Source organism: Aplysia californica, unplaced genomic scaffold (assembly GCF_000002075.1).
Source record: "Aplysia californica isolate F4 #8 unplaced genomic scaffold, AplCal3.0 scaffold00071, whole genome shotgun sequence".
Classification (NCBI taxonomy): Eukaryota; Metazoa; Mollusca; class Gastropoda; order Aplysiida; family Aplysiidae; genus Aplysia; species Aplysia californica.
The window spans coordinates 883,073-903,028 of NW_004797341.1; the positions used below are offsets into that span (position 1 = coordinate 883,073).

The 19,956-nt window shown below is 40.8% G+C and overlaps 1 protein-coding gene across 1 annotated transcript in view; it reads left to right on the plus strand.

Moving 5' to 3' along the window:
* LOC101860007 (HEAT repeat-containing protein 6) overlaps nucleotides 1-19,956 on the plus strand; it is a 64,869-nt gene that overhangs the window by 37,345 nt on the left and 7,568 nt on the right. Inside the window, exons 15-24 of the mRNA XM_005093882.3 lie at nucleotides 1,483-1,597; nucleotides 3,355-3,520; nucleotides 4,173-4,325; nucleotides 6,104-6,226; nucleotides 6,873-6,997; nucleotides 11,089-11,326; nucleotides 14,635-14,763; nucleotides 16,355-16,522; nucleotides 18,823-18,961; nucleotides 19,796-19,921. Coding sequence (XP_005093939.1) covers nucleotides 1,483-1,597; nucleotides 3,355-3,520; nucleotides 4,173-4,325; nucleotides 6,104-6,226; nucleotides 6,873-6,997; nucleotides 11,089-11,326; nucleotides 14,635-14,763; nucleotides 16,355-16,522; nucleotides 18,823-18,961; nucleotides 19,796-19,921 — 1,482 coding nt within the window. The remainder of the gene's footprint in view (nucleotides 1-1,482; nucleotides 1,598-3,354; nucleotides 3,521-4,172; nucleotides 4,326-6,103; nucleotides 6,227-6,872; nucleotides 6,998-11,088; nucleotides 11,327-14,634; nucleotides 14,764-16,354; nucleotides 16,523-18,822; nucleotides 18,962-19,795; nucleotides 19,922-19,956) is intronic.

Sequence of the window (19,956 nt, forward strand, 5' to 3'; positions counted from 1 at the left end):
TTTCAAGAAAAAATTAAGTACCGGTAGTATGTGTTTCACATTTCAGAATTTGTACAAATACACTTGTACTTGTATAAAGAAAATTAACTTTATGAACCCTTCCAATCTAAAGGCTGTTTACTGTATGCATTTTCTCTGAAATAAAGTCAGTCTGCTTTTTTTCCCCCAATCAACTTGAACTTTTTGACATTTCACATTAAAACAGGGCTATATGAAAAAAAATCAGGACTCAAATGCCCAATGTCCCACATCTGGCACACTGAAAAAAGTCCAGGGCTGCCCAGTGTGCCAGATTTAGACCATACCTAAAAACACCCCCATAAATCAAAATTTAAATGTTGAACATGGAATTTGATGGTGATAATATCTAAATCTGCTTCGTTTCAAAACATATATAAGGATGAATTGACAAAACTATATACCTGACGGTTGATGGTGATAGACTGAAGAAGAGTGGGTCCTGTTGTCTGTATAGAGCACAGGTGGTGGTAAAAAACAGGAAGTTGAAAGGGGAAATTACTACAAAAAAATCCCCCAAGGGCACTCAGAGGATGATTGTCAAGTTACCTACCACATGAAATTCCCGAACATAACAAATATTAATTATTGTTTCCCCTGAAGCTGGTTATTTGACATATGCCAGATATGGCACTCTGGGCACTAGAGGGTTAAATGTCATCGTACAAGAGAGTGACAACATGGGCCTAAGCCTAAACATCAAGAAAACTGAACAATGGTGACAAACCGAAAAATTCCAACCCCAACCTGAAATATCAAAGTCAATGGTACCACCCTCAAGCAAGTACATTTGAAATATTTGGGGACCATTATGTCATCAGATGGGAGGTGTCACACTGAAATTAAAAGCTGCATTTGCCAAGCCAAAGCAACCTTCCACAAATTGAAACAGATACTTACAAACATGAATCTGTCACTGGAAACAAGAAAAAGAATACTGACAAGTTACATCAAGCCAATCCTATTATACGGGTGCGAAGCATGGACAATCAATAGACAGCTGGAAAGAACAATTGAGGCAACAGAGTTGTGGTTCATAAAACGCATGCTGCGTATCCCATGGACAGCTAGAAAAAAAAAATGAAGAAGTCTTGGTTGAAGCAAATTGCAGATGACAACTTATGACGAATATACGAAAGCAACAGGCAAATTTCATTGGACTCACAATGCGGAAAGAAGCATTGGAGAATATTGTAATAACAGGCAAGTTTGATGGAAAGAGAGGCAGAGGACGAAAGAGGCAAAAGATACTGGAGAAGTTAACAACATGGCTGGGAACAGCAAGAACAACAGACACCGTCGCTGCAACGCGGGACTGAGGGAAGTGGAGGTCCGTGATTGCCCATGCCAGTAGGCAAGGCACCGTATGATGATGAATGGGTGGTTGTCTTGTACAGGTTCAACTGTATCTAGTTTTTGCCGTCAATTTTTGTCTTTCTTTCTTTCTTTCTTTCCTTTCTTCAGGTCAGCCAGAGTGTCAACGAGACGGTGCCCCAATGAAGTTTGAACCCCTGCCCATCAGGCTGGAAGCTCTGCAGGTTCTCACTAACCTAGTCAAGAACTACTTCCCGGTCATCAGGTGGCCTGCATGTTTCTTTTCTTTCATTGATAAGAATTTGCCTCCGTAACTTGTCAGATATTTACGGCAACTCGCGGCAATAAGTTGTATTAGAAACTACCAGATTGCGCATTTCGTACACTCGACCATTGTCTTATCTGTGCCGTTCGGTCGGCAATAGTTTTTCGCATGCATATCGGCTAAAATCTGTCTTCTCATGATAGATAATCTTCCTCCTTCCTGTCATTCATTCTTTCTTTCTATGTTCGTTTTTTTGCTGCGCATTTAATTCATATATCTAGAAAACAGAATTGTGAATGTAGAAAGAAAATCGATATCGAAGCAAAACATTCCAAAATATGTCTTGGTCTAAAGAATTGGCCAGTACCAAATGAGGTTTCTACGCAGGGGGACTGTGGGAAGCTGAAAAAAAAAAATCACGGAGACCCGAGAAAATGCACAAAGTCCTTGAAACCAAATCTGAATTCATATTTTACCAGTCGCGTTTGTGATAATACGTTTGGCTTTCCCCAGTCCGAGAGTACTTTTCACGCGAATTAGCGGCTATGGCGGCAGGCGGAAGTGTAGGTGTAATACAGGGACTCTATCGGGAAAATCAAAATCTACTTTCGCTTTCGTTACCGCTCAGAATTGTCCAATGATAGTTTGTTAACGTTAGATTTACAGTTATTCAAAATTTGTAACATGCAGTTTGTGCGGAAAAATCACAGTGTCGCCATAAAAATTAAATCGATATTCTCACTGATGTCACTATAATGACCAAAAAAAAAGGAAGAAGAAGAAAACAAGCATCCTCTGATTTCTAGATTGTCGGGCCTGTCATCGTGACCGGTCAGTGAACCTGTGTGAGTTTGCATCGTGTGAGTGCGGCATGAGTAAGGGACCGGCTGACGGTTGCTGGGGTATTCAAAGTTCATTCAAAGTAGGAGTGTTGCACGGCTTCGGAATTGAAGGGTTGTGTTTGACGCAATAAAGTCTATGGCCGCAGGATAAGGCTGTGGAAGAAACTAATGCTGAAATAAAAACGATAAGTGGAAGTGGTTTTGACATTCGACTATCTAGTGCGTAAATAAGGGAACTTTAGAGCACAGGTTTGATGATTTCATTTTCAAGGTTGGTGTTCCCGGATTTGTCAGTGATTTGCCATTTTCAACCCTTGGAAATCTCTATGTTGGATGCCTGTGCATCATGATGGCTTGTTGCTGATTAAAAACTGGTGCTGTGATTTAGCATTTTGAAAAAAAAAACAATACTTGGTCCATGATGCAGTGATTCACTGATTGCCAGGTTTTCAACATCACTACATCCCACGCTCTCACAGTCCTCCCAGCTCCGGCTCTCAGTACACGCTTCTCTTTTTTTTTCACTTTTTGCTCTGCCATAAGCCTAACTATAAAGGTTTTATATAAGTTTTGTCTTGCATGCTTTTTAAAATCCATGATTGCTGAAACAAACATGGTTTTGGCTGTGTAAGTTCTTCTTGCCTCTCGTCAGGCCCAGACCAGGGTTCATTTTGTATTTTTAGGGTAAAACTAATTAAAATTAAGTGTCTGGCATACTTAAGTCACAATAAGGACTTATATCTGTGTCCTATGCTAGTGTCTCTCTCTGCCCATCAGACATAGCTTGGGGTTACTCCAGAGCGTGGTTCAGCTGTGTTTTGAGGATCCTTCTCTCTCTCTTTGTGTGCATCTCTCAATCTTTCTCTCTCTGTCTCTTTTTACCCATCTCCTTATAGCTATCTCTCTGCCCACCAGACACAGCCTAAGGCTACTCCAGAGTGTGGTCCAGCTATGTTTTGAGGATCCAAATCACATCATCAAGCTACACGGGGCCAAGCTGCTGGACGAGTTGACGCAGGCGCTACAGAGAGACGTGCAGGACGCAAAGCTGGCTCCTTCGCAGGTGGTGCCCACACAACAGGTGTGTGGGTGTGGGGAGAGAGGGAGGGAGAGAGGGAGGATTAGTGGGAGGATTAGTGGGAGGGTGAGAGGGGGAGAGAAAGAGAGGGAGAGAGAGGGGGAGAGAGAGAGAGAGAGAGAGGGAGAGAGAGAGAGAGAGAGAGAGAGAGAGAGAGAGAGAGAGAGAGAGAGAGAGAGAGAGAGATTTTTCAAGATGATTTTATTGATTTGCAAAGTCTTTGGCCCATACATCCACATACTTTTACATGTGACTCGGCAAATAGGGCCTACATAATTTGGTGCAGCACATCAATAATTTACATGAATTGGAGACCATTCTGTAGCAGGAAGGAAGAGAGAGAGAGAGAGTGAGGGAGAGAGATAAAAAGAAACAGAGTGGGAGGGAGGAAGAGAGGAAAGAGACTGAGAGACAGAGGGAGGAAGAGAGACTGAATGACAGAGGGAGAGAAAGGGAAAAAGATAGAGAAAAGAGAGACTTGAGAGACAGGTAGAGAGAGAGAGGGTTGAATGGAGAAAGAATGAGAGAAAGAGAGAGAGACAGGCTGACGGACAGGCTCAATCTTGCAATAACCCTAACCTGTTTCCTGCCACTTACACTATGTCCCAGTGTCGACAGTATTGTTACTCTCCACCTAAAACTACTTGTGTCCTAGATTCTGGACTTCTGGCTGTTCCTGCTGTCGGGCCCCCTCCCCCAGCTGCTGGCCGTTAACCCGGACCTATCTACTGAGGGCAACAACCTGGTTCGGTCCGGGGCTTGCGAGTGTATGGCCAATATAGGGGAGGAAATATTCGCTCAACTACCTGTGAGGAAAAGTTATAATAGCTACACTAATGATTAATAATAATAATAATAGATAATAGATTGCATTTAAGAAGCGCTCTATCCCAAATGAGTATACAAGCTCTCAGAGTTTTACATCAATCTCATGATCACTTAAAAGTAATAATTCATTCACAGAGGATGAAATATTTCACAATAAGTAGAAAAACCCAGTTCAACCACTTAAAGAAGAACCATCACAGCCATACACTAATTATAAACACGATTATTAAAGTGAAAATATGATACATGAAATATTAACCCTATCCGTACGTCCTGAGGTTGTATTCTTCACATTTTAGAATACTTCTAGTGCGAAGGTCTCTTTGAAAGTTTAAGTATTTCTCAAAAAATTATTTTGACCAGACTGCTATGCAAAGTGTATGGATCGGATTAACGAGTAAATTTCCTCTTTGGAAAGTGGTGACACACAGTTCCCCACGTTGGATGGATACGATAGTAAAACACGATGTACAGATAGGGTTAATAATCTATATAATATGTGAGGCAGCGTGGTGAAATCAGGCCCTCTTCAAAATAATGAAATCGGAGAAATCGGCATTTATCGGCCAGTTTGGACATTTTTTCCGATTTTTTCTCTTTTGGCTCAGCGCCTTGTATGTCAATTAAAAAACACTTTAATGCGTGGATTTTTGGAAAAACGTTGATTAAAGGTGCAAAAAAGGTAAATTTTCAGTTTCCCAGGGCTCTCCAGCTATGGAAGTCATCAAACTTTAGCGGCCATTTTCTCTCTATTTTTACCCCTGAAACCAGGCGACCCCTACCTCCTTCAATCGCAAATATCTCGACTTCTATTGAAAATAGATGGTCGCTTTTTTTACTGAAAGCAAGACGAATGAACAAGCTTTCAGATGATACCAATAACGCCACATGCCCAAAAATTGACGAGCGCCTGATTTCACCGCATCGTGACACATATTTATTTTCAGTCGGGTCGACCTTTGCGTCACTTTTTAGAAGAAATTGCTCACTCTTCAGACCTCAAAATTTAAACAGAGGCAGCATTGAATATTCCTAAGAACATGATGGGTTCGGATTTCGTGATTTTTAGTTCCAAACTGTGTTGCAAGGGCCATGAAATGCTTTAAAACATTGTCCTTTTCTCTCCTCCTTCTTTCCTTTGTATGTAACTCTCTAGTAACACCTCATATCTTTGGCACTTATTTGAACTATTTGTGTTGCAAGTGCCGTAAAACTTACCATAACTACAACTAAAACCAAGTACTATTAAATGCTTCTTTTCCCCCTTCATTTCTAGAGCACTTGTATGATTTATTTGTGTTGCAAGTGCTGTAAAACTCTTACTAAAATTAACTCTAAAACCAAGTACCTTTTAATGCTTCTTCCTGCCGTCCCCTCATTTCCAAGGCAATTGTATGATTTATTTGTGTTTCAAGTTCTTTAAAACTCTTACTTAAACTAAAACCAAGTACCTTTAAATTCTTCTTCCTGCCGTCCCCTCATTTCCAAGGCAATTGTATGATTTATTTGTGTTTCAAGTTCTTTAAAACTCTTACTTAAACTAAAACCAAGTACCTTTTAATGCTTCTTCCTGCCGTCCCCTCATTTCCAAGTTTCAAGTTCTTTAAAACTCTTACTTAAACTAAGACCAAGTACCTTTAAATGCTTTTTTCCCCCCTCATTTCCTGGGCGCTTGTATGATTTATGTTACAAGTACGAAAAAATTCATACTAAAACTAATTAGTACCTTTAAATGCTTCTTTCCCCCCTCATCTCCAGCGTCCGCGACAGATGCAGTGTGTGACCTTGGTGCTGGGTCTGGCCGGGGATGAGGACAAGCTGATCCGTGCGTCGGCCGTCAGGGCCCTCGGCATCTACGTCATGTACCCCACGCTCAGAGACGTGAGTCTTAGAGGGTTTTTTTTATTTCTAAAGTTTGTTGATGGTGATGGTTATGGTTATGGTAATCGCTTTGTTGTTCTTGGTGACAGACTGATTTTGTAATTGTTTTTGTTTGTGGTTTTGGTAGTAGCGGTGTTGTCTTATTTGTCAGTATTGATATTGGTGTTTGATGGTGGTAGTGGTGTTGTAGGTTATGGTGGTGGTAGCTATGTTGTAATTCTTTGTAGACTTTATCGCTGTCTTTGCTTTTTACATTAGTTGTGCTGATTCTTCTGTATACATAGGTATGTGAGTGATTGGCGGGTGCTCTGGTGTGGTTTACTCCTTCTTTCTTATCAAACATCTATTATCTTTATCTCCTCCTTATTTGTGTTTGTTACTCTCTAACCGTCGCCACTTAAATGACCTTATTCTGTTGCAAGTGCCGTGAAAATTTTAATCAGACAAAAAAAAACATGAGTATGGCAGCGTTTCTTGTTTAGGGGAAGAGAGAGAAAAATGACAGGTTCTGCTTTTCCCAATTATCCAATTACTGACATGTTAAGATGGTTATTATCGCAATTTTAAAATACACGACCTTCTCCTACTTTAATGCACCCACTCACACACCACCCCCCCTCCCCCACGATCCCTCATGCCATTACAGGATGTAGCATTTGTGATTGACGCTGCGAAGGCCATCTTAGTATGCGTGGCCTCCCCCGGCAACACGGTACGCTTCAAGGCTGCCTGGGCCATGGCCAACCTGTGTGACTCTCTGGTCAGCAACAAGTAAGAAGACTGATGTCTTGACTTGCAAACTCTGCCGGAAGCTGACAAGATGCCTTTAAAAAAATTCACAACCATTTTGAGATGAAGAGACGTTTTGTCAACATAACCATTTAAAAAAGGCCATCTTCCGAAATTTGAATTCTAATTTATTAAAATCTAGTGATCAGGCTTTCGATGTAGCAATAAGAAAGTTTGTTGCCAATAATTAAAAAAAGCATTTTGTCAGCTTACGGCTGTACCGTGAAAGGGATGCTTGATTGTCTGAGAGACAAGTTATCGAATTTTGTAGTTTCAAATTTACGATGCACATGGAGGTATTTTTGGGCATTTCAAGGTATTTGTATGGGGTGATCCAAAAAAACCAACGTAACAACTTTTTTTCTAAATATGTTGCACCAAACTTGTACTAAAATGTTGTTATTTGGAACAGGTATACTTCATCCAAAAGGGATTTATTTACACAAAATTCATAAAGGAAAATCGTGTTTTCAAAAGTGGAAATGGCTTTTATAAAAACCACCTAAAAATGCAAAATTTAAAAGATCTTATCTTTTCATCATTGTAACACTTAAGCAATATTTCTTTTCTCTTACGAAATCTTTTAAAAATTTGTAAAGCTCTGGAATTCTGAGAACCAGTGCTCTATACAGTGGCACTCGGATTCAACGAGGTTGCTGGGCCTGACCTAAAATCTTGTTGAATCCGAGTGTTTGTTATAGCAAACATGAGTTTTGTGTAGATAATTACAGGCACTGAGCAAGTAATGTATAAAAGAGAAGTCGCAAGTAGTGCCTGAAATGCCTGCATATTATGAACTGTGTAAAAAAAAGACCCGATTCGTTCCAATGCACACGCCTGAGTCATCTCATTTGTTTACCAAAAAGTTCTGTTGCTGTGTAGAGCCTGGCATACGTCAACTTTTGATTCCATAGACCAGCGTACAATTCATTATGTAGATATACGTCAAGACTAGCTTACATTGTAATAGTGATCAGTTGCCGAGGGGGAAAAAAAGACTGACGCGTTTGTATCTACGACGTTCAACGCCCGACAGCCACACGTGTGCAGGCTGCCCATCTGACCCTGACACATGCCAGAGTAGACACGTGCACGTGTCAACAACGCATGTGTTGGTATGAAAAAAGACCACCGATTGGTCGCATGCAATCGGCTAAGTGAATAATGGTTCACAATGCAGGTGCGAAGGATGGTTTCCGGAAGTAGATAAAGTTCGTTGAATTCGAGCTTGCTGATTTAAGTGCTCGTTGAATCCGGGTTATTTTTAATGATTTTAAAGAAGAAAAAAACCGGGGAATCTATCTCATCTCGTTGAATCTGAGTTCTCGTTGAATCCGAGCTCGTTGAATCTGGGTTCCACTGTATGTCCTTTTTCGGACTTAACACATTTTAGCGCGTCGTTTGTAATGTTCAGTGGTGGCCAAACACAAGGATCCACCCAATCATGAGTACTCAAAGCCACACACATTGTACACCTAACAGTATGGAGTTGTTTTTAGAGACAATAGGGGGTAGGGTGAGGTTGCCCAAATAGACAGCATTTGTGGAGTAAACATATCCTGAAAGGTGAATATGGGCTTTGCCAAGGAACCAAATGTCATAGAGGAAATGTTCACATTTTTTCAATACGATAGAGGAATCATGAACACATTGCTATCCTCTGATCTATGCCAGCTTTGCAAACAGGAAAAGGGTACAGCTTTAGATAAAGATCTCCCTTGAGAATGCAGACCGTTGAGATATGGGAAAGTCCTAGCTGCAGACATAGTCTACGGACAGACGTCTCATAGGGCTCATCTACTGAATCTGCACTCGGGTGACATTTAAAGGGGTACGAATGGTGTGTGTTTGACCTGAAGTGGTCATTTTGTCTGGGAATTTTTAGTTTTGATTCTCTACAGGTCCTAGCAGATGGACCATTTCCACCCTTGACATCAAAGGAGGCCCTAAAGACACTCTGCAAAATTTACGAAATGAGTTGGTGGTGAGGAAATGTTCAATAGAAAAAAGCTCTCTGCTCTTTACTAGTCTTAGCCATGATCTCAACATGCAAAGGAAACTTGAAAAAAACTGTCTTCAAACTTCTGCTGGTATGTTAGACTACTGCAACTTGCAATACGGCCCAATCGTTGGGACTTTTAGTGGTAGGTCTAATGCGAACTAGTGTGTCATGCTACAAAAATGGGGACATCGCTGAAAAGGGATTGTTTTTTTATGCAACTCTTCTGTGGATTTATTTAAAATGAATTTGAGACAAATTCCTTTTGACTCCAAAATGTTGTGTACAAATTTGAAACACAAAACTTCGGTGTGGAGGAAAATATGTACAAAAAAAGTTGTTTAGTGTTTTTTGGATCACCCTGTATTTGCTTATTCAGCAAGGTTCTGTTATGTTATTTTATTTGTGGGCAGAATTCTTAATCAACTTGATATCATCACTGATTGGTGACATTTTGGAGCACTTTAAGACCACTCTGTGGTCACTCACACAAGCCTGATTTTCTCTTGCTGGTTCGTGAATTTTGTTTTAACCTTTTCGTGTTCTCTACTTAACTCTTTCATTACCAGGGGTTTTTCCTAACCTGGACCGGGCCCTACCTGTAACCTACTTTCTGATTCTGCCTACCCTCGGACAAGTGAAAGATTTTTAGTTCAATTTTCAATGTTAACGACATGTACTATATATGAAAATAAAGGGGAAATAATGACTGATCTCAACATGTTGCTAAAAATGAACATTCTTCAGCCTGAGATTTCAGTTTTTGATTATTACAAAAGTAGGGCTGGTTTTGAAGCAGGAAGTGGAGAGCTGCGAAACACGGCTGGCGTTAGTGAAAGAGTTAAAGAATCCAACCTTGCTTCGTCCCACCTGATCAATTGTCCTTTTCACTTTACGGACTCTGCACCCTACACTTAATATTTACTGAAATTGATTAATTCCTTTGTTGTGTAATATTACCTCATACAGACCTGCATCTTGTATCATGTATAGTTTATTAATGTGAGGCAAAAGTGCATTAAATAAGATAAGATATATTTTGAAAAATAAATAGCGTTTGATCTTCCAGCAGGCATTTATGTGACCCAAAGATGAGGTGTAGTCTTTTTAAATTATTCGGAACCACATCAATAATTTATTTATAGAGGAACCAGCCATCTGTGTCTAGTAGTGCTGCGAAACCCAGTGCTGGTCCTTTCTCTGCACCAGTGACACTGGGAAGTGAGAGACTGTGCATCTCGCATCTCGCGCAACGATCAGGGCTGCCCTCATCCCATCTCCCCCCCTCATGCACACACCCACACACCCACACACACACCCACACACACACACACACACACACACACACACACACACACACACACACACACTATTGGGAGAGGCGAGCTGTGAAGCTTGCCACAGCGCGGATTAAACTTTGCATTTGCATGCAGTATTTTGAAAATAATTATCGCCACTGAAAATTGATTTCATTTTCAGAATCACCGTTTCAAAATAAGCAAAGTGGCCTGCGTGGAACCTGATTTGATGCCATATTTAAATTTAAGTAAACTTTGTTTTTGATTGTAAATTTTGAAACGGAAGTCATGTATCAAGGTCACCCGCTCTGTTGTGCATCTGATGTCACAGCTGCTAGGCCTAGGCTAGGCCTACACACTGCACACTTCCCGTCATAGTTCTGAACTTAACCTCAAGGTCACAACACATTACATGTGAACTTAAAAGTTATTTTTTTTAAAGTTGGCATGAAATTTTATTATACCAATAAAAATTACAATGCAATAAAAACCATGAATCCTTGAAAGGTTGGGCACTATTTTTTGTTGTTGAAAAAATCATAATAGTGCCTAACCTTTAATCGATGTACAGAAAAGTAGGAAGACGTGGAATAACATCAAGAGGCTATCCCAGTATAGAGAAAGATGGAAGGTGTTTGTCCGTGGCCTATACCCTGGTGCAGGGTGAGAAAGGCAATGATGATGATGCCTAATCTTTCCTGACTCGCCGTATTATTTTTTCCTCAGTGCTACAAAACCCGAGCTTTACCGTTGTCTGTTGTTTGTTTCACTCTTAGGGACAACAATCTGGAGGATTTCATGTCGGATTTCCCAAAGCCTCTGCTGCTACAGCTGGTACAGCAGACAGCGGCCTCCATCAGGGACAGTGACAAAGTGAGCTGCAACGCGGCGCGAGCCATCGGAAACCTGCTACGCTACCTGCCCCCAGACAGCTTCGAGCAGATCCAGATGATCGAGGCCATAGACAAGGCTGTCAAAGGGCTCATAAAAAACATGAATTCTGGCACCATGAAGGTAACACGGCAACTCTTTCTTTTCTGTTTTTTGGTGAATTAAAATAGGCAGATAACATGCGTGCCATTTACGAGAACAGCATAAGTACAGTAAGAATGTCAGAGGGACTCACAGAATGGTTCGAGATAACATCTGGAGTAAGATAAGGTTGTGTCCTATCACCACTACTATTTATCATATATATGAATAGAATTACAAAAGTGGCCAACACAGAACCAGACGCCCTAAATGAATTACTCTTCGCTGATGATCAAAGCCTGGCACACAAAGATGAACGAAGTCTCCAACACCACACCACGAGATTAAACGTGAAGAATGTAACAAATACGACATGAAGATCAACATCAACAAAACAGACAATGAAAGTAAGCAGACAGCCAGAACCACTCAGGATACACATCAACAACAACAGTCTCAGACATGTTCAAGAATTTAAGTATCTCGGAAGTATGTTCACAGAGGATAGGCGACTGAACAGAGAAATTGAAACACGAACACAAAAGCCAATAATGTTAGTTACCAGCTTACTCCACTACTGAAACATCCTAACATCCCCATGACAACAAAACTCAAAATGATCAACACCATATTCATCCCAACACTCACCTATCAATGTCAAACATGGACCACGAACATGACATTAGAGCAAAGAATTACAACATGTGAAATGGGATGCCTTAGAAGAGCAGCAAACAAGACCAGGCGAGACAAAATTAGAAACTCAGTAATCCGAGAAATGGTGGGCACAAATGATGTCTTGCACCACATCCAACACCAAAGAATCAAATGGTTTGGACATCTCCTACGATTACCAACACACCATCCAGCACAACGTGCCTACTTAAAAAAGTTTGATGGCAACAAGGTTAGAGGGCTACCAAGAAAGACCTGGATAGATGGAGTCAGGGAAACATTTACCACCCACGGCTTCCCCCTGACCCAAGCTCTCTGGCTGGTGACAGAGACATCTCTTTCTTCTCGCAATACCCAAAAAGGTATAAGCGGCGGATAAAAGTAAAAGTAAAGTAAAATAGGCAGTTTAGTGAACTCGTTCACGGCGGGGCGAATCGGCTGCAATACGCCCCGTAGACTTTTGTGACCAGCCGTGAGGCCTCACGTTATGGTGGGTCTAAACAACTTAGTTTTGTTTTGTTTTGTGAATTGAACTACCTCATCCAATACATCTTTTTAAATGGAAAAGAAAGATCTTCAAAATGGCGGTTTTCGCGTGAAAATCGATTCGGTAGAACTTCTGAAAACAAGACAATTTTTACAACGCGATAAAATGAAAACTACTGGCTGTATATTTATGAATCTTTCAGAAGTTATACATTATCCATTGTAGTTTCTTTTGACACCGGAGTTGTTCAGGCTGAATTTTGCACAACGCTATGGGGCTTCCCGTAAAAATGCATACAAAAAGCTGAACTGCCGAATTGGCCGGTCAGCGACCGGGTGCCCCCGCTTTCCCCTGCACACTGCGATAATGTGTTGCGCCGGCATCGTATTTATTCGCGTTTTACTTGTTTCTCCGGATTATAATAATACGGACGGCTATGAAATTATGCACTGACTGACAAAAGAATCCACAGTTTTGTACCGTATTTGGCTCTTGAATAGTGTAGATGACAGCTAAATCTAGATTCCCTATCTAGAATTAGCAGTAGTAGGCTAGCTAGCAGCAGTCAGAGCGCGTGCCTCTGTTAGATCTAACTTACAAATGAAATATATACCTTTGGGCTTTGGAATTGAAGTAGAACTTGGATTGCACAGTTCTAATTGATGTTAGATTCAGCATCTATCTTGCTATATTTACCAGAGTTAATAATAATAAATCTCATCCTAACAATCACTTTTACTAGACAACTTTTTTCTCAAATCAGTTTTGCACAAACTACTAGTTAGTAGTAGAGAAAACAGAGTTTATAAGCCACTGCTCAGTCTTTCACTTTCAGTAGATCTACCTCATAATTTTATGATATTATTTTTTGGATATTTTTACTATTTACATTATCAAATTGTGCCATTTCTTTATGGCCAAAGAATAGCAGGAGAATCTTTAGACAGTGAGTCTCTGACTCAATATTTAAAAAAGATTGTGCTCATTTATGAAAATTGCTAGTTGATAATGACTCAGAACAATACAATTGCCATGAATAGTGAAGAAAAAAGTGTGAAAAAAAAAAGAATGAAGTAGACTATAATTTTTCAAAACAATTGCAAGTGCAAGATCATATGATGGTTTTGTTATTTTCTGGTCATCTTTCCGCAGGTTCCAACTAAAATAAATAGGTCTCTGAGGAATTTTTTTCTTGACTTTAAAAGCTGTTTTATGCACTTGAAAGCATAAAATATAGCTTCACATAAATGTATGTTACAATGCTGTGAAAAAGAAGGATAGAGGGTTGACTTATGGTCATGAGGGTTTTTTAAAAATGGAATCCGTTTTACGATTAGAAAAGCACTAAAAACAAGTTTTAAAATCTTAAGAATGACCATAAAATTTGGAAATTACTACTTAGTTGGCTTAACTCTTTAATAATTATGAACAGTGAAGTAAAACAAAGAGAATGATGTATGATTTGTCTAAATATGACCATTAGCAGCTAAGCTACTGCATGTTTTTTCAATTTCGTGTTATCCTTGCGGGTGATTTTTCATCACCGTGAATCTCTATAAGTGTCAAAAAAAATTTACGTGACTTTGTAAAAAGGTGAATTGTAACTGTGTGTATTCTGTGTAAAACTCCCTACAAATTGATGTATAACACTTATTTTTTAAAAATGCATTTTTTGTTTAGCAATGGTCAGTTGTGTTGTAAAGTTACATTTTGGTGTCACAAAAACTCAGGATTAAAAATGGCCTAAAATTGGCCGAATTTTACGCATATAAAAAATCGCCATAACTTTCAAAATAATTATTAGATATCAACACAATTAAACTGTTTTATGATCATGAAGGCAGGGGCTTTCAAATGAAACTGCCTAATTAAAAAAGATAAATTTGATAGTGCATAGAGCTTACTGTTGAACAGGGGTATGCGCTATACAAATGCTTCCCCCCCCCCCCAATGTGAAAAAGTTTATTCAAATAAATTAAGAGTCGGGCCAACGTGGATTGAGAGGGATATAACATTGCAGCAGAAAGACCAAGATCTGTTATTTTTATTGTGGCAATTTACATCGTAGAAGTAGAAACTAAAAAGGAAAGGAAAGAATCTCGTTCTGTGAAAGCTGAGGTGTACAAGAATCCCGAACCAACCCCTCCTGATTTTTCCTATTTTCCCATTACCCGGGCCCACCCTACAGGTGCGGTGGAACAGCTGCTATGCTGCCAGCAACGCCTTCCAGAACAGCCACCTGCCCAGCGACAGGCCCTGGGTCAGCGATATCCTCAGCATGCTGTGTCGAGTGGTTCAGACCTGCACCAACTTTAAGGTTAGTTGCTATGTCTGTTTGTGCGTGTGTGTGTGTCAGTCTGTCCGTCTGTCTACCCCCCTCTCTCTCTCCCCCTCTCTCTGTCTCTTATCTGTTTCCCTCTCTCTCTGTCTCTTGTCTCTCTCCTTCTCTCTCTCTGTCTCTTGTCTCTCTCCTTCTCTCTCTCTCTCTCTCTCTCTCTCTCTCTGTCTCTTGTCTCTCTCCTTCTCTCTCTCTCTCTCTCTCTCTCTCTCTCTCTCTCTCTCTCTCTCTCTCTCTCTCTCTCTCTGTGTCTATCTGTAAATTTGCCTGCCTGCCTGTCTATTATTATTATTTACTAATTAGCTAAAACACGGGCAGCGGTTGGAATCTATCAGTATTGACTGCTGTACTATTTTATGTCTTACAGGTTTGCATAAATTATTTAAAATAGATTATGTAAACAAGTTGGAGGTACCAAAGACAAAGACTGTGGTTATTGTTTGTTTAGTACAGGGTTTTACGGCGCTCGCAACTGCCTAAGGTCATATGAGCTCGCGGGACACACCTAATACTTTTTCGTTGGTAGGAAATTTTGGATTTTGCCCGGGTGGTGGCCGAAGCCTACTCTTATCGATTTTAGACCACCAAGGGATCTTTAAGGTGCGCAACTTGCACACGGGCCCTCCGAGATTTTTCGCCCTTGTCCGAGAAGGTTAGGTGTAGATCTTTCCTACCAGAAGATCAGGGGTGTGGCAGAAAGACAGCAGTTAGGAGGAGCCAAGGAGTAGCAGTAGAAAGGCTGCAGAAAGAGTCAGGAGCCCAGAGGAGGGGGCAAAGGAGGTGAGGGGGTGGGGGCAGAAAGTGGAAATGAAAGCAGACAACAGAACATTGTTAGAGATCAGGAAAGGATGTGAAAGGAGACAATTTTAGAGAAGAAAATTTTTTGGTCGCTACCCGGAATCGAACCCGGGACCTTTGATTGAGAGGTCAACACCTTAACCTCTAGGCCACGAGAGCCCCCGACTGTGGTTAGAATCAATCAGTTGTGAGCACTGTACTATTTTGTATCGTACAGTTACGCATAAACTCTGTATACATATCAAAGGTATCTAATTCACAATCACAGGCTGTGGTTACAATCAATCTAAAGTGAGCACTGTACCATTTTGTGCCTAACAGGTACGCATAACATATTTATACAAATCGAAGGTGTCAAATTCACAGGCTGTGGTTAGAATCAATCTGAAGTGAGCACTGTACTATTATGTGACGTTGGTTGCTTAATGGTTAAGCTCTCACACTCACAACTGTAAGGTCGTGGGTTCGAATCCCATCAGGTTCCCGACGTTGTGTCCTTGGGAAAGGCACTTTTCATGAATTTTCCTCACTTGACCCAGGTGGGAATGGGTACCCAACTATAGACAGTGAAAGATCTTGTCAGTTTGTTAGTGTTTGAGTGCTTAATCAACTGCTTGCACTGTATGCTTCCTGGACAGCTGAGAATGTTTCTGAGTGTTCTATGGTCTGCTGGGATAATAAAATCATAGTGTGTTAAGGGCATAGAGCTGGCTGTCGAGCGGTGATATGGGCTATAAAAAGTGCTATTTGTTATTATTATTACCTCTTACAGGTCCGCATCAACGCAGCGCTGGGTCTGGCTGCCCCTCCCACTAGGCGGGGCTATGGGTCATGTGACACGTTCAGCACTGTGTGGTTGAGTCTGGTCACAGCCCTGGAGACCGCGGAGAACATCAACGACTTTGCAGAATATAAGTACAAGGATACACTCACCGAACATGTGAGTACTGTCGCTGCTGATTTTAAGCACAGTCATTGGGAGAAAGCATAAGCGGGCTTAATGCCGAGACGTGCTTGAGTGCAAAGCAGACATAATCCATAGATTTTCAAAATTTCATGTAGAAAAATTTCTGACTTATTTCCCTTTGTTCGTAAGTTGTGGTAGCCAGCCTCACTTTCTCCTTTGTTCGTAAGTTGTGGTAGCCAGCCTCACTTTCTCGTCTCCCTAACTTTCTTTGTATTTTTTTTCATCTGTGCGCATCTCTCTGCCTTCCTCTCCGCGCATGTGTGTGTGTGTGTGTCTCAGTGCTTCCACTCTTCCGTATTTTTACGGAAATCCACACTTTCTTCCAGTTCCGTACTTGTTCCTCCATCATTATTAACTCCCTCCGTAAAAAGCTTCGACAGCGTAGGACTACCGAAAATCCGAAGCAAAAGATCCGTACTCGCCTTCGTATCGTCTAGTATTAGTATAAGTTACGGATATTTACGGTAATTCTCTTGGCAATAAGTTAATGTTATAGAAACCTGCCAAATTGCACATTTCCTACAATCGGCCATTATTCCGCTATGTCCCATAGATTCATTGTGGGCTTGTGGGCAGTACATTTTTACCTGTGGATTGATACAAATCTGGCGACCTTTTTTTGCCAATTTCCTCCTTTCTATCATTCACATATTCCATCTGTCTATCTTCGGATTGTTGCCGGGGGTGGAAAATCTGTGCGTTGATCAAGTAAATTGACTTGTGATCTTAAACAGAAAATTACTGTCAGTGGTCAGAAAGAAACTTTTTTACAAATTTGTCTAGAGAAATGATCGATACGAAGATTCGACGGCTCGTGAACGTGATAAGGGCCGCGATGAAAAAAATGTATTCTAAAACCAGCCTAAAACTGCTAAGTCAAGAATAATTCGAAGTGGTGTTCCGAGGTTGTGACGTGCGACATTCAGGCGTGAAATTTAAGGAAAATTAGGGTATACGCCGGGTAACTGTATTGTGAAGGTACATATCAATTCATTATTCCCAGGTTTGCGATGACAAATTAATTGAATTATAGTAGCAATGGAAGGGGAGCCTGCTTTTAAACATTGCCATTGATGGAAGTATATTATGTAGATCTTGGTGAAGAAATCAAACAAGACAAAATGTTGGTGAAAGAATAAATGTTATGGTTTGCAGGCAATCTCTTCAAACAGGCTCCCAAATGCCATTTTCAACCCTATAAAAACTCTAAATTTCAATTTCTTCAAGGGCTTCGCCCCCTGAACCCCCACCCGGACACTGTCCCTGGACCCTGCTGGGAGGCTCTCTGACCCCTGGCAGAATTTTCCTTACTTTTCAGCTTCAGCTGATGGAAGCACTGGTGTCTCCATCACTTGTGTTCTTTGTGTTTCTTTTAACACATTCACTGCTGCGGTGTAGACTGTGTACGCACTTGGATGGGTCATCATGAAAGTATTGACTGTCTTGTAAAGGAAGCGTGCAGGAAGCCGAAGTTACCGTGCTTAAAGGCGTGTAATTTATGTAGCAAAAAGTCGGTAAGAGCCGTTTAGCGTGATTGAGTCTGAAACATGTTTTGAACCGGCGTTTTTAAAGCTGGCACATACTGTAGTTTGATAGAACTGTCTTGCTACTGCTGTCTTTCTTGATAACAAATTAAAAAAAAAAAATGCTTAACTGTGCACTTCTGTGTTTTCATTTTAGAGCTGCAAAAAATACTGCTTTACTTTTTAATCACTATGAGTTGTTCGATTTCTGAAAGGGGCTTTTGTGGGAGGTTGGCGGGTGCTCTAGTGTGGTTTGCTCCTTCTTTTCTGTCAAACAACTATCATCTTTATCTCTCCTCTTGTAACACATCTAATCTTCAGCACTTATATGACCTAATTGTGTTGCAAGTGCCATAAAAAGCTTACTAAAACAAAAGAACAAGGCTTTTAATTTTGCTTTTCCTTACAAGAAACAGAGAGGACATTCTGTAGTTTTGTTTAGTTGAATTTTTATTGGATATCAGTTGAGTTTTCTCAAAATTAAAGATGTCTTTTAAAAAGCCCCAGAGAACATAATATGGTTTTGATTTTCTTACATAGTTTGTTTCTAATAGTTTTTTTTCAAGCTATACTTCTGTCCCATCAATTATCTGTATACTGAACATGTTGCATTTTTGAGAAATCAGTAGTTGAAATTTAATGCTTTTATAACTCTTATCGAAGACTGGATTTTTTGCTTTTGAGTAAAAATTGAGATTATGCCCGGCATGAACATCAGTGCAAACTCTGTGTCTACTTGTTCTCCCTCAGATTTGCAGTGCAGCGCTCCACGTGTTGTCCACCACTGAGGTGGCTGACCTGTCACCTTTGGCCTCGGCTGTCCACTCTAAGGGTCATGCCTTTCGGTCCTTTATGGAGAGATACAGCTCTCTGCTGGGCAGCAAAAAATGTGAGTTTGGGACATCTTGTTGTTTGGAGTTAAATCTTTTCTATAGTCTTTTCTCCGTTATGCTGAACGTTGTTTGAAGTCAAAATCTTTTCTGAAGTCTTCTCTGTGTCCCGTTTAACATTTAACACCTTGTTGTACCATTGATGTAATATTTGCACGGATCCTGTCTTCTTGGTCATTATCATCATTGCCCTTCTCACCCTGCACCAGGATATAGGCCACGGACAAACACTTTCCAACTTACTCTATCCTGGGCTAGCCTGTTGATGTTCTTCCATGTCTTCCCATATTTCTGTACATCAATTTCTGTGATTCTTCTCCAGGTTCCACACGGTCTTCCCCTTGATCTCTTACCCTGTGAATTCTGATCCAAAACTTTCTCTGTTATGCAGCTGCCTGATTTCCTGAGAGTGTGTCCAATCCCTTCTTGGTGTGTTGTGTGTGTGTAATATTGTACTTTAACTAACAAGTTTATAAGGAGCAGAACTGATACTGACTAGATCTCAGCTTGGCTCATGCTGCTCAGGTGCACTTACACACTTAGAGCTGCAGTCCAAAGGGTAAAAGTATATTTGCGCCCCCCCCCCCCAAAAAAAAAAAATTCGGAACCTACCAGGCTTAGTAAGGACATTTAGGATCTTCACTCTCGGTCACTCCACATTTGGGTAGTTGTAACATCATGTTCAAAAGACGTTTTTAAGAATTCAGCAATAGGGGAGGAGGGGAAGGGTGTCAAATTAACGGAGGGGGGGGTCCCAAATTAACTTTTTTATCTTCCAAAGTTCCTGCTGCTAATGAGTGAAGTTGTCTTATTTTAAATCTCGTTTTGTTTAGCTGTACCAGGCGCCGCGACTGCAGAGGACGTGCTTGCTCACCTATCGTCACTTCAGACACAAACCACGTCAGAGGAGCAGCGGAGATGTCTACAGGCATTGTTGCAGGCCTGTTCTCCCGATCCAGGTGAGGGTCTTGTTGGTGTGTATGGGTGGGTGGGG